The sequence below is a fragment of the Polypterus senegalus genome, chromosome 2 (genome assembly GCF_016835505.1).
Source record: "Polypterus senegalus isolate Bchr_013 chromosome 2, ASM1683550v1, whole genome shotgun sequence".
Classification (NCBI taxonomy): Eukaryota; Metazoa; Chordata; class Cladistia; order Polypteriformes; family Polypteridae; genus Polypterus; species Polypterus senegalus.
Window position 1 is genome coordinate 34,717,723 of NC_053155.1, and position 12,393 is coordinate 34,730,115.

At 43.4% G+C, this 12,393-nt stretch overlaps 1 protein-coding gene across 1 annotated transcript in view; it reads right to left on the bottom strand.

The window, feature by feature from the left end:
* Window positions 1-258: 258 nt before the first annotated feature.
* Window positions 259-12,393, bottom strand: part of cfap251 (cilia and flagella associated protein 251) — a 62,526-nt gene continuing 50,391 nt past the window's right edge. The window contains exons 17-21 of the mRNA XM_039743570.1: window positions 10,959-11,049; window positions 10,412-10,555; window positions 8,676-8,904; window positions 3,299-3,400; window positions 259-1,191 (exon numbers count right to left, since the gene is read on the bottom strand). Of these exons, the coding sequence (XP_039599504.1) occupies window positions 1,046-1,191; window positions 3,299-3,400; window positions 8,676-8,904; window positions 10,412-10,555; window positions 10,959-11,049 (712 nt within the window). The 3' untranslated portion in view covers window positions 259-1,045. The remainder of the gene's footprint in view (window positions 1,192-3,298; window positions 3,401-8,675; window positions 8,905-10,411; window positions 10,556-10,958; window positions 11,050-12,393) is intronic.

A 12,393-nucleotide genomic window follows, 5' to 3' on the forward strand; every position in this document is an offset into this window, starting at 1 on the left:
ATGACAGCAGCAATCTAAGCTGTGAGATTTGAAACAAGATTACTGTTCACATGGCCAACTGTAAGTTGCATGCTCAAGAGTAAGCTCAGTGCACAGCTTGGTCATATTACAAGCGGAGGGCCGAACTGACAACATGGTATACAAAGAGATCCTTAACAAATAATTATTGGTATATTTTCCCTCAGTTTAAAAAGATTTAATTATCTTCTTAATGAACATTTTAAGGCAGTACTTTGCCACTGTGAAGCGCGGGTATTTTGCTAGTATATATATATATGATATAAGCAAAAAACTGTTCTTTTTCACTGAAACACACTGGAGGGGTGTCATGTAATAATTTATTGTGCCTTAGAATTCTTAGAAATACCAGGCATCCTCTAGAAATTTTACACAAAAGTAAAGATTAGTGATCAGTGCATTTTTCCCATCTTCATGACATATCAGCAGTCCTCAACCATTTTTTGTGTATTCTGTAATTTCCAAGTGTATCTATCTATCCATCCACTTTTTTGTGATATGGTTTTTAGAAGTATCAGTGCATATCCTGACTTGTAAAGGTGCCAGACAGGAATCATTTCCATCCCTGCACACTGGACATATTCCCACTAATCTAATTTGGAGGCACCAATGAGCCTAAATCCACACAGGGAAAGAGCCACAATCAGTCATGTAACTGGAGACAAAGCCCTGAGAGACAACGACAATCCATGGTGTGGTGCCATGCAATTCCAAGCTCGGATATTCACTCTGATCAAGAAAACCATGTCAGCATAGGAGAAGTTGGAAGATGGACTGGCTAAATTCTGCTAGTTATGTTTTCCTTCCTCCTCACATTTGTTAATGACAACTCTTAAATAAAAGAAGCATTGTGTCTTGTTTAAAATTGTTTTTAAAATATTACAACAAACATTTGACAAAACTTCAAAGAAAAGTATATACAAAACCAATTTTAGCAGACTTCAGATATGAAAATAGTACAAGTGTTTCCAAATCCACACCCTCTTTACACAACTACAGTAAAAGGCCAAACATCCTGCCCTTTCTGCTATGACAGCGATGAGTCCCGATCTGTCAGTTGTTCCTCAGAAGTCTCTGGCTCAATGACATAAACCGGCAAACCTAGAATGTCAGCCGTAAACATGTCTGCCGTGATTTCGTCTGGAATCCCACTTTCTAATAAAGCTTCAGAATCTGCAAATCAGATGAAGATGGAAGTAAGTCAAACATTTATGGACCATTTGAGATACATTTCAGAGACATTATTCTAAAAAAGAGACAAAACGCAAAAAAAACGAAAAAAAATGTAAAACTGTTGCTGAATCCTGAAATTAACAGCAGCCTGTAACTGTGAAGCGGTGATTTACCTTTCAACAGGAATACTGTATTTTTAACCCAACATTATTCTTAAATCCAAGCAAGTTTAGAAACACCAACCACTTCCATTCCATAACACAATTCCATAAAAGGATCATGAGTTGGTCCTTATCCCAGCATGGAGAGTATATGGCAGCTTTTGTGATGCCAGTTCACTCTTTGTCACACAGAACAGCTACACCTACATTTGCTAATTTAGAGATGTTGGTTAACATAAAGAGATTTTATTTAGTCTGTTTAATCATAGAAGGAAAAAAATGGAGACCATTAAAGCTCTGCACAGAGAGCAGCCCATATTGATACTGCACGTGGGGCTCAAGTACTATAAGGTGCGAATGGATAGCTACTGTGCACTCCTCTACATTTGATTATTCATCCATTCATGCATTCATATTTTTGAACTGATTTACTTTGGCCACCATTAAAAGAAAAAGAAAACTGAGAAACATAGCAATTCGCATATAGTGGATTCAGAAAGTATCTGGACCCCTTCACTTTCGGCAAACTTTATTCTGTTGTAGATTTCATTTTAAAAGGATAAAGTTGCCACTTTTGCCCAGGAAGCTACACTAAATAATCTAAATAACATTTTTATTAGATATCAAACACTAAAATTTCTTATTCATGCAAGTATTCAGACTTTTAATTCAGAACTTTGTAGAAGAACTTTGTGGCAGCAATTAGATTCGGTACACCTGAATTTGGGCATATTTCCTGGCAGATCCTCTCAAGCCCCATTAGATTAGATGGGAAGCATCGGTAAACTGCCATCTTCAGGTCTATCCACAGATGTTCTATGGGGTTTAAATCTGGGCTTTGGGTGGGCCACTCATAGACAGTCAGAGACCTGTCCTGAAGTAAATCCAACATTATCTAGGCTGCATGCTTTAGGCCATCGTTATGCTGACAGGTGAACCATTGCATACACTCTCTAGCAGGTTTCCTTCATGGACTGAGATAAATGGTCTGTGGTGTTGTTCAAACTTTAAATAAATAATAGTGCCCGAAAGTGTGCAGGTTCGGAACTGGCACAGGTATGCACAAGATGATAACACACCGGGGAGGGATGGGGTGCTGGCTGATCACACATACACATAGTGCGAGTGTCAGTCAGGTGCCTCATTCATAGCTTGGAGTGGGCGGAGGGTCAAAAAAGTCCCCAATCAAGGTAATATAAGAAGCCTACATGGCAGAGAGGGAATAGGGAAAAGGAAGGAAACAACAGAGAAGAAAAATCAAGAAGAGAGACAGAAGTTAAAGGATGGAGAGAAGGGCAGGAGCGAGCGAGAGCCGGTGCAAGACACCTTGTCTGGAAGATGGGAATGTGAGCCCCGGGGATGGCACTCAAGAAGGGGGTGAGATTTGCTCCTGCTGAGCAGCTAGGGTGCAGAAGCAGCATAATAATATTCCTGGAGGACTCCCCTGCAAGGCCGGGGAATGGCAGCGGGAGTTGGCCTTCGACATGCACCATGGGACACAATGAGACTGGCGGCGGGGACAGGGACCAGGAGCAAAGGGTTGTCTGTGCCTTCTGGTTGACGTCTCCCCACACTGTGACGTACAATTAGGGTAAGCCGGGGAAATGTCAGATTTAGAGGGGTGCAATTGTGTGAGTTTTTAAAGGATTGATTCCTGTGGGATTTCAACCTCATTTTAAAGGAATATTAATTTATTGAATATTTTAACTCCCTACGTTTCACTGATTTTATGGATTATTCATTGATGGAAGATGAATTTAATGCACTGAACTTTTTAAACACTACTTGATAATAAAAGGACAGTCACCTTTGCAGCTACACCTTGGCTGGTGGTTTCACTAGAAGATTATAATGTTTAAATGTATTGTCCCTGGATTTGTATTCAATGATAGATGGGTAGATACTGACAGAATGGGCCTAACAGCACAAAAGACTCTAAATGGTACCTTCTATATCAACATAGCCTGGTTCAAATCTTCCTCCTTCTGGGTTTAGGCCTAAAAGCGTTGAGAAATATTCTGCTAGATCTTCCTCAGTCAAATGCTCACCTTGGAAACAAAAAAAAGGTAAGAAACATTTTAAAGGTTTAAGTAGTTGCTCTAAAATTATATTTTTATTCACTCCCTTGGGGGAAAAAAACTTTGCTCATATGGTTTACTTAAACTTATCTTTTAAAGAAGAAGCTCAAAAGTGCTAAGACAAAGATTAGAAATACAAATGAAATGCTGGAAACAAGGAAATAACACAGAAAAAAAATCAATTTACAGTACGTGCAACATAGTCCATTCAGTGCACACATGTTGCCTTAGCTGGACTCCGTTCCAAATATCGTATTGTCATCATATCAACCTGTGAAACACATGGGAGTTTCTCAGAGCGGACTTCCTACTCCTCCCAAGACTCATTATGCAGCTTTTGGTTAGCACTACTTTGGCTTTGTTGTTTCTGCATTTTGGAACAATCTTCCCAGGCTCATGAGGCTCTAACAATGCTCAGTTCATGCTTAAAGAGTTAGTGGTGGACATGTAGTGTTTGCCAAAGAGCCTTTGAGACCAGTCACTATTCGGGTGAGGATGTGGAGGTAGTGGAGCACTACAAGTACCTGGGGGTTCACATGAACAACAAACTGGACTGGTCTGACCACACAGTGGCACTGTGCAAGATGGGTCAGAGCAGACTGAACGTGCTAAGGACGCTCTGGTCTTTTGATGCGTGCAGCAAGCTAATGGAAATGTTCTACCAGTTCATTGTAGCCAGTGTATTGTTCTACAGTATGGTCTCCTGGGGAAGCAACTTTGTTCAAAAGACACATATTGCTTGAGCAAATCTATCAGGAAAGCCTGCTGCATAACAAGGCTAACCCTGGACATACTGGAAGCTTTTGTGGAAAAAAGGATGGTGGGAAAACTGCATGCTATCATGTAAAAATCCTCTCCATCCGCTGCTAGAGGTATTGTCTTGCAAACACTTTTAGCCGTGTGCTAAGAAGCATCTCTGGGGATCTTTTCTGCCCATTGCTATCAGCTAATTCTGCGCTTCCTCTTGACATCTCAGACTAAAATCTCTACTCTTTAATTTTAATTATCTGCATAATATACATTCATTATTTATTAATCGATTGATTGGCTGTATTATTTGTCCTGTACGTCTGTATCTTTGTTTCTTATAATTCTACTGTTGCATGCATCTAAATTTCCTGTTGGAATTAATAATGATTATCTAATCTAATCTAATCTAAATTAAACTACATGTTTAGTGAAATACTAAATCAAACTGTAAAAGTATTAAAAATGTGCATGTGCATGGCACCTCCTTGAGTCATCACCTTATCATGGTGGAGGGGTTTGTGTGTCCTAATGATCCTAGGAGCTATGTTGTCCGGGGCTTTATGCCCCTGGTAGGGCCACCCAAGGCAAACTGGTCCTAGGTGAGGGATGAGACAAAAAACGGTTCCAAACCTCCAATGAAGAATAAAAACTGTGGACGACGTTTTCCCTTGCCCGGACGCTGGAGGCCTGGAGCCAGGCCTGGGGGTGGGGCTCGATGGCGCGCCTGGTGGCCGGGCCTGCACCCATGGGGCTCGGCGGGCACAGCCGAAGAGGTAACGTGGGTCCTCCTCCCATGGGCTCACCACCTATGGGAGGGGCCAAGGAGGTTGGGTGCAGTGTGAGTTGGGTGGTGGCGGGGCGGGACCTTGGCGGTCTGATCCTCGGCTACAGAAACTGGCTCTTGGGACATGGAATGTCACCTCTCTGAAGGGGAAGGAGCCTGAGCTAGTGCGCGAGCTTGAGAGGTTCCGGCTAGATATAGTCGGACTCACCTCGACGCACAGCTTAGACTCTGGAACCAATCTCCTTGAGAGGGGCTGGACTCTCTACCACTCTGGAGTTGCCCCCGGTGAGAGGCGCAGAGCAGGTGTGGGCATACTTATTGCCCCCCGACTTGGAGCCTGTGCATTGGGGTTTACCCGGTGGACGAGAGGGTGGCCTCCTCCGCCGGGTGGGGAAGGGTCCTGACTGTTGTTTGTGCGTATGCGCGAACAGCAGTTTGGAGTATCCACCCTTTTGGAGTCTCTGAGGGGTGCTAGAGGGCATACCTTCTGGGATTCCCTCGTTTTGCTGGGAGACTTCAATGCTCACGTGGGCAATGACAGTGAGACCTGGAAGGGCGTGATTGGGAGGAATGGCCCCGATCTGAACCCGGCGGTGTTTTGTTATTGACTTCTGTGCTCGCCACGGATTGTCCATAACGAACACCATGTTCAAGCATAAGGGTGTTCATATGTGCACTTGGCACCAGGACACCCTAGGCCTCAGGTCGATGATCGACTTTGTGGTGTGTCGTGGACTTGCGCCATATGTCTTGGACACTTTCGGGTGAAGAGAGGGGCGAGCTGTCAACTGATCACCACCTGGTGGTGAGTTGGCTTCATGGTGGGGAAGATGCCGGTCAGACCTGGTAGGCCCAAACGTGTTGTGAGGGTCTGCTGGGAGCGGCTGGCAGAGTCCCCTGTCAGAAGTAGCTTCAACTCCCACCTCGGCAGAACTTCAACCCGTCCCGAGGGAGGTGGGGACATTGAGTCGAATGGGCCATGTTCCGTGCCTCTATTGTTGAGGCGGCTGACCGGAGCTGTGGCCGCAAGGTGGTGGTGCCTGTCGGGCGGCAATCCCCAACCCGTTGGTGGACACCGCGTGAGGGATGCCGTCAAGCTGAAGAAGGAGTCCTATAGGACTTTTTGTCCTGTGGGTCTCTGGAGGCAGCTGATAGGTACCGGCAGGCCAAGCGGAACGGCTTCGTTGTTGCTGAGGCAAAACTCGGGCATGGGAGGAGTTTGGAGAGGCCATGGAGAACGACTTTGGACGGCTTCGAGGAGATTCTGGTCCACCGTCCGCGTCTCAGGAGGGGAAGCAGTGCAGTGTCAACACCGTATATGGTGGGGATGGTGTGCTGCTGACCTCGACTGGGGCGTTGTGGGTCGGTGGGGGAGTACTTCAAGACCTCCTCAATCCCACTAACATGCCTTCCAATGAGGAAGCAGAGCCTGGGGACTCTGAGGTGGGCTCTCCCATCTCTGGGACTGAAGTCACCGAGGTGGTCAAAAAACTCCTTGGTGGCAGGGCCCGGGGGTGGATGAGATACGCCCGGAGTTCCTTAAGGCTCTGGATGTTGTAGGACTGTCTTGGTTGACACGTCTCTGCAACATCGCATGGACATCGGGACAGTGCCTCTGGATTGGCAGACCGGGTGGTGGTCCCCTCTTTAAAAGGGGACCGGAGGGTGTGTTCCAACTATAGAGGGATCACACTCCTCAGCCTCCCTGGAAAAGTCTATTCGGGGTTCTGGAGAGGAGGGTCCGTCATTCAGGAGGAACAGTGTGGTTTTAGTCCTGGTCGCTGAACAGTGGACCAGCTCTTCACCCTTAGCAGAGTCCTGGAGGGTGCATGGGAGTTTGCCCACCAGTCTACATGTGTTTTGTGGACTTGGAAAAGGCATTCGACCGTGTCCCTCGGGAATCCTGTGGGGTGCTCGGGAGTATGGGGTACGGACCCCTGATAAGAGCTGTTCGGTCCCTGTACAACGGTGTCAGAGCTTGGTCCGCATTGCCGCAGTAAGTCGAGCCCGTTTCCAGTGAGAGTTGGACTCCGCCAGGGCTGCCCTTTGTCACCGATTCTGTTCATAACTTTTATGGACAGAATTTCTAGGCGCAGCCAGGGTGTTGAAGGGGTCCGGTTTGGTGGACTCAGGATTGGGTCACTGCTTTTGCAGATGATGTTGTCCTGTTTGCTTCATCAGGCCGTGATCTTCAGCTCTCTGGATCGGTTCGCAGCTGAGTGTGAAGCGGCTGGGATGAGAATCAGCACCTCCAAATCCGAGACATGGTCCTCAGCCGGAAAAGGGTGGAGTGCCCTCTCAGGGTTGGGGAGATCCTGCCCCAAGTGGAGGAGTTCAAGTATCTCGGGTCTTGTTCACGAGTGAGGGAAGAATGGATCGTGAGATTGACAGGCGGATCGGTGCGGCATCCGCAGTGATGCGGGCTCTGCATCGGTCTGTCGTGGTGAAAAGGAGCTGAGCCGTAAGGCAAAGCTCTCAATTTACCAGTCGATCTACGTTCCTACCCTCACCTATGGTCATGAGCTATGGGTAGTGACCGAAAGAACGAGATCGCGAATACAAGCGGCTGAAATGAGTTTCCTCCGCAGGGTGTCTGGGCTTTCCCTTAAAGATAGGGTGAGAAGCTCAGTCATCCGGGAGGGGCTCAGAGTAGAGCCGCTGCTCCTCCGCATCGGAGGAGTCAGATGAGGTGGCTCGGGCATCTGATCAGGATGCCTCCTGGACGCCTCCCTGGTGAGGTGTTCCGGCACGTCCCACCGGGAGGAGGCCCGGGAAGACCCAGGACACGCTGGATGGACTATGTCTCCCGGCTGGCCTGGGAACGCCTTGGGATTCTCCTGGAAGAGCTGGAAGAAGTCTGGGGAGAGGGAAGTCTGGGCTTCTCTGCTTAAGCTGCTACCCCCGCGACCCGACCTTGGATAAGCGGAAGAGGATGGATGGATGGATGGATGGATGTTCAGACTGTTATAAATAAGTCACCCAGTCCATCCTCATTACTTGCTTGGGCTTTCTGGGTTTGTCCAGTCACCTGCCTCACCATTTGACCCAACTCACTACTAGGTGGTGATCAGTTGACAATGCTGCCCCTGTCTTCACCAAGAACATAGGCCTCAAATCTAACAATACAATTATAAAATAGATCATATATCTTTGGCATAAGGTGCTTTGGTACCAAGTACACTTATGAGCCACCTTATGTTTGAACATGGTGTTTGTTATGGAGAAACCATGGGTAGCACAGAAGTCCAATAACAAAATACTATTCCAGGTTTTACCATTATTACCCTCGTGGGCATTGAAGTCACCTAGCAGAACAATGGGATCCTCAGCTGGGAATCTTTACATGATTAGTATATGATATTATTCAAATAATCCTGATTAATATGATATTTCAAATCTTCACAAAGATTTGGACTTTCCAAACGTTTGACGTTGATTGTTGGTTTTCTGCCAAGAAGATCTTACTCAAGAAGAGCAGGAATGGGCTGATACAAGTGACCTTTGAGTCCAGTACTGTTGGGCATCTACTGAAATGTGGTCAGACAGGATTACTGAAAGCCTGCTATCCTTTATTAGACGACGGCAGGGTGACCGGAATCAGCCCAGTGGCTGAAAATCCCCCTTTTTATTGTCCCTCAGGATGTAAAACTGATTTTTACGTTTAAAGTATTTTCTCTTAGGAATGTGGGAACACAAAGTAACAGGACTTACCCCTGCTCTGCAGCAGCTGTAACAGCTCCTTCCGGTTAATCACATGTTCGCCATTCTCTTGATCATAGCCAAGGAATTCAAATGCTTTCTGTACTTCATATCTTGAAATGCCAAAGGCAGGTCGATGGTTTATGAAGAGCTTTAAAAACTCCCCAATGTCAACCTCGGTTACATATTTCCCAGTATTCACATACTCACTAAACTTGACCTCATTTTGCATGTCCTCAATCTGCAAAATAAAAATGTCAATGGGTTTTTGCTTAAGTTTCACTTTATTCTTATCTCTTAGTTTTTGCTGCATTTTGGTTTCTTTTCTTACATCGTAAAGGATTACACCATTTGTGGAATGAAAATATTATTCTTGTTTCTTTGATAATTCAATTTGATGAATTCAGTGACTTATATAAATCAATTTTTCTGCACAGTATAAAGTGCCTATAGAAAGTTTTTTTTTTTTTTAATGATTTTGCAATTAATTTAGACCACTTTGCAGTGTTCTGTTTTCATGTTGACATTAAAGTGTCAAAAAATTCAAAATAAATTCACTGTAAGTCAACATTGCATGACCCTAAAACATGAAAACCTACAAGGAGATGAATACTTTTTAGAGGCACTTTTTTATTTTATAGACATCTAATTTGTTCCGGGATCTGAATCGTACATAGGGTTAAGAGTTTAATTTGTGTGAGTGAATATGTGTGGCTGTGAGAGTGATTATGCCCTGCAACAGACTGGCACCCGAATCTGACAGTAAAAGCACAATGTTATTAAAGAACTACAGATTATAATCCAGCTCACATGACGATAACTATAGCTGAAAGTTTGTTACATCAATTGACCTCTCTGCCTGTTTTAATAGTTACAGTTTTAGTGTGTGTGCCCAAACCTTAGTCTCCTGTGCAAAGAACTAAATGCTTGAACATACACTGCTAGAGCAGCATGGTGGCCCAGTGGTACAGCCGCTGCCTTGTAGTAAGGAGACCGGGATTCATATCTGGGGTCCTCCCTGCATGCAGCTTGCATGTTCTCATTGTGTCTGTGTGAATTCCTTCTGGGTGCTCCAGTTTGCTCCCACAGTCCAAAGACATGCAGGTTAGGTGGATTGGTGACATTTAATTAACCCTAATGTGTGTTTGGCTTGTGAGTGTGTGTGCTTTTCTTCTGAAGAACTAGTGCTCTGCCCTTGCACCCTGTGCTAGCTGGGATAGGCTCTGGCACCCCCAGCGACCCTATTTAGGACTTAGCGAGTCCTATTCTTATAAGATGTCCTGATTATATATATATTATATTCATAAACCAAATGATTATGCACTGCAAAAAATGAAATCTAAGTAATTGGAAAAGTATTTATGTCATGACGTTAAATCTAATTTTCCTTATTGTAAGAATTAATACATTATCAAATATTTGTATTTATGATTATTTAGCTTACTTTAAGAAATCTTGTCAAGTAAATTTTGCTTACCCCATTGGCAGATTTTTTTTTGTGAAATAAACGCCAAACAACTCCCATCTAAAGTTTTTTTGTCTAGTTTTTGCCTATGCATTTTTTGTAGTGTATAAAAACAGTTCTCAATATTAGGTGTAAAGTATAAATAATAATGGATAAACACTTCAGACTAAGAAATCGCAATATAACATCATTTTTTTCTATGCAGCCAGTCCAAATAATTACATTTGTACTATTAACCAAAGGGTCATTTTTTTAGTGTACATTCCCAGTTAGGAGGACACACCTCTTGTTCTGTTGGGTAGAAACCGAGTGCTCTCATCACAAAGGGAACTTCTGAGAGGGGGATTGTTGTAGATACCTGCCGGGGCTCCATGCAGTCAATACCTTGACAGCGTATCTGGCAGTAATAAAAGTAATCCTCAAGCTCCTGGTGGGATAGGAAAACAAAGATGGAGATTTAACACAACATATTCTTATTTTCAAAGATACAGTGATATGTAAAAAAAATATACAAGGTTAAAGCTCTGTGTAATCTATACTAAAGTTTTCATCTTCATTTTGATATATTGAAAATTTGAAGAGTTATTTAAATACTGGTGTTATAGACATACAGAATGTTGGAGGATTATTGTGAGCTGAGAAATGACCAGGATATGATCTGAACACGTTGTGAATATGTGATCAAGAATAATGAGTCTCATAAATAAGAAACACTTCTGAAATGAAAATGGAGTTTTCAAATTTATCCGTGTGGACTATGTATTATGACTACAAAAAGTGTGATTAATGATAAATAAGCCAATGTTTCATTTGACTGTTTACCACCTTACCCGGAAAAGCTCCCCATCTCTTCCTCCATTTATGAGCTCATAAAATGGGTCAAGGTCTTTTCCCCCAAGGGTGGCTGCTGCTTCAAGAGCACTGTGGAACAGACACAATGCAAATACATAGGTGTACAGTACAAATATACTGGTGTGTATGTTATATTAAAAAATATAAATACTTAAAGCAGAGTCTATTCATATCATTAACCATTTATATAACTAATGGTAGTAAAAGACTGCAGCATATTTCAAACCTGAAATCATATTATTCTGTAGGTTAAGCTATTTAAATTGACTGAGTACGAAACCCATTTTTTTTAAGGGCAGCATGGTGCTGAAACGCTCAGTTCTACTGTATAAAAGCTCTCAAGGTCTGAGTTCAAATGTCAACACAAACATGGCCTGCATGTAATTTGTAATTCTGTAAGGGTTTCATCCTAGTCTCCTCTCATATCTCAAAGTTACATTAGTTATTTACTCTAAACAGGCCTGATGGAAATGAGAATGAATGTGTGAATGAACCCTCCATCAAACTTGTACTGTTTTTTGGAGCTAAGAAATTAAATGAATTAAGGAAAATATTGTTCAATGTAGAAATTTTGAAGCCCATCAGAACTTTCAAAAGCTAATTTAAGGACTAATACTGTATCAGCCCAACAAAACTTGGCAATCTGATTCACCTAATTCCTCCAAAATAGCCTAAAGTCAAGATTTGAATGTCTCTAAAGTCCTACTGTCTACCACACTACTTGGTAAATTATTCCATGTGTCTATGCTTCTCCATGTGAAGAAAAACTTCCTAATGATTGTCTAAAATCTGACCTTAACACATTTCCAACTGTAGTCTCATGTTCTTGATGAACTCATTTTAAAGTAATATTCTTGACTTACTGTACTAATTCAAAAAATAATTTTAAACATGGGCAGCATGGTGGCGCAGTGGTTCAGTTTCCTGCTCCTGCCTGAGTGGAGTTTGCATGTTCTCCCCGTGTCTGACAGGCAGGTTAGGTGAATTGGCGATTCTAAATTGTCCCTAGTGTGTGCTTGGTGTGTGGATGTGTGTGTGCCCAGGGTTTGATTCCTGCCTTGCGCCCTGTGCTGGCTGGGATTGGCTCCAGCAGACCCCTGGGACCCTGTAGTTAGGATATGGCAGGTTGGATAATGGATGGATGGAATTTTAAACACTTCAGTCATGTCAAATCTTATTGTTCTTTTACTTAAACTTGAAATGATTAACTCCTTCTGTCTTTCCTCATAACTCATATTCTGTAGACTTGGAATCAGCCTAGTCATTCTTTATGTTTTTTATTTGTAGCCCAGAGACCAAAACTGCACACAGTATTCCAGATGAGGCCTCACCAGTGTGTTATAAAGCCTCTTACAACCTCTTTTGACTTGTACTCTACACATCAAGGTGCTATATAACCTGACATTCTGATAG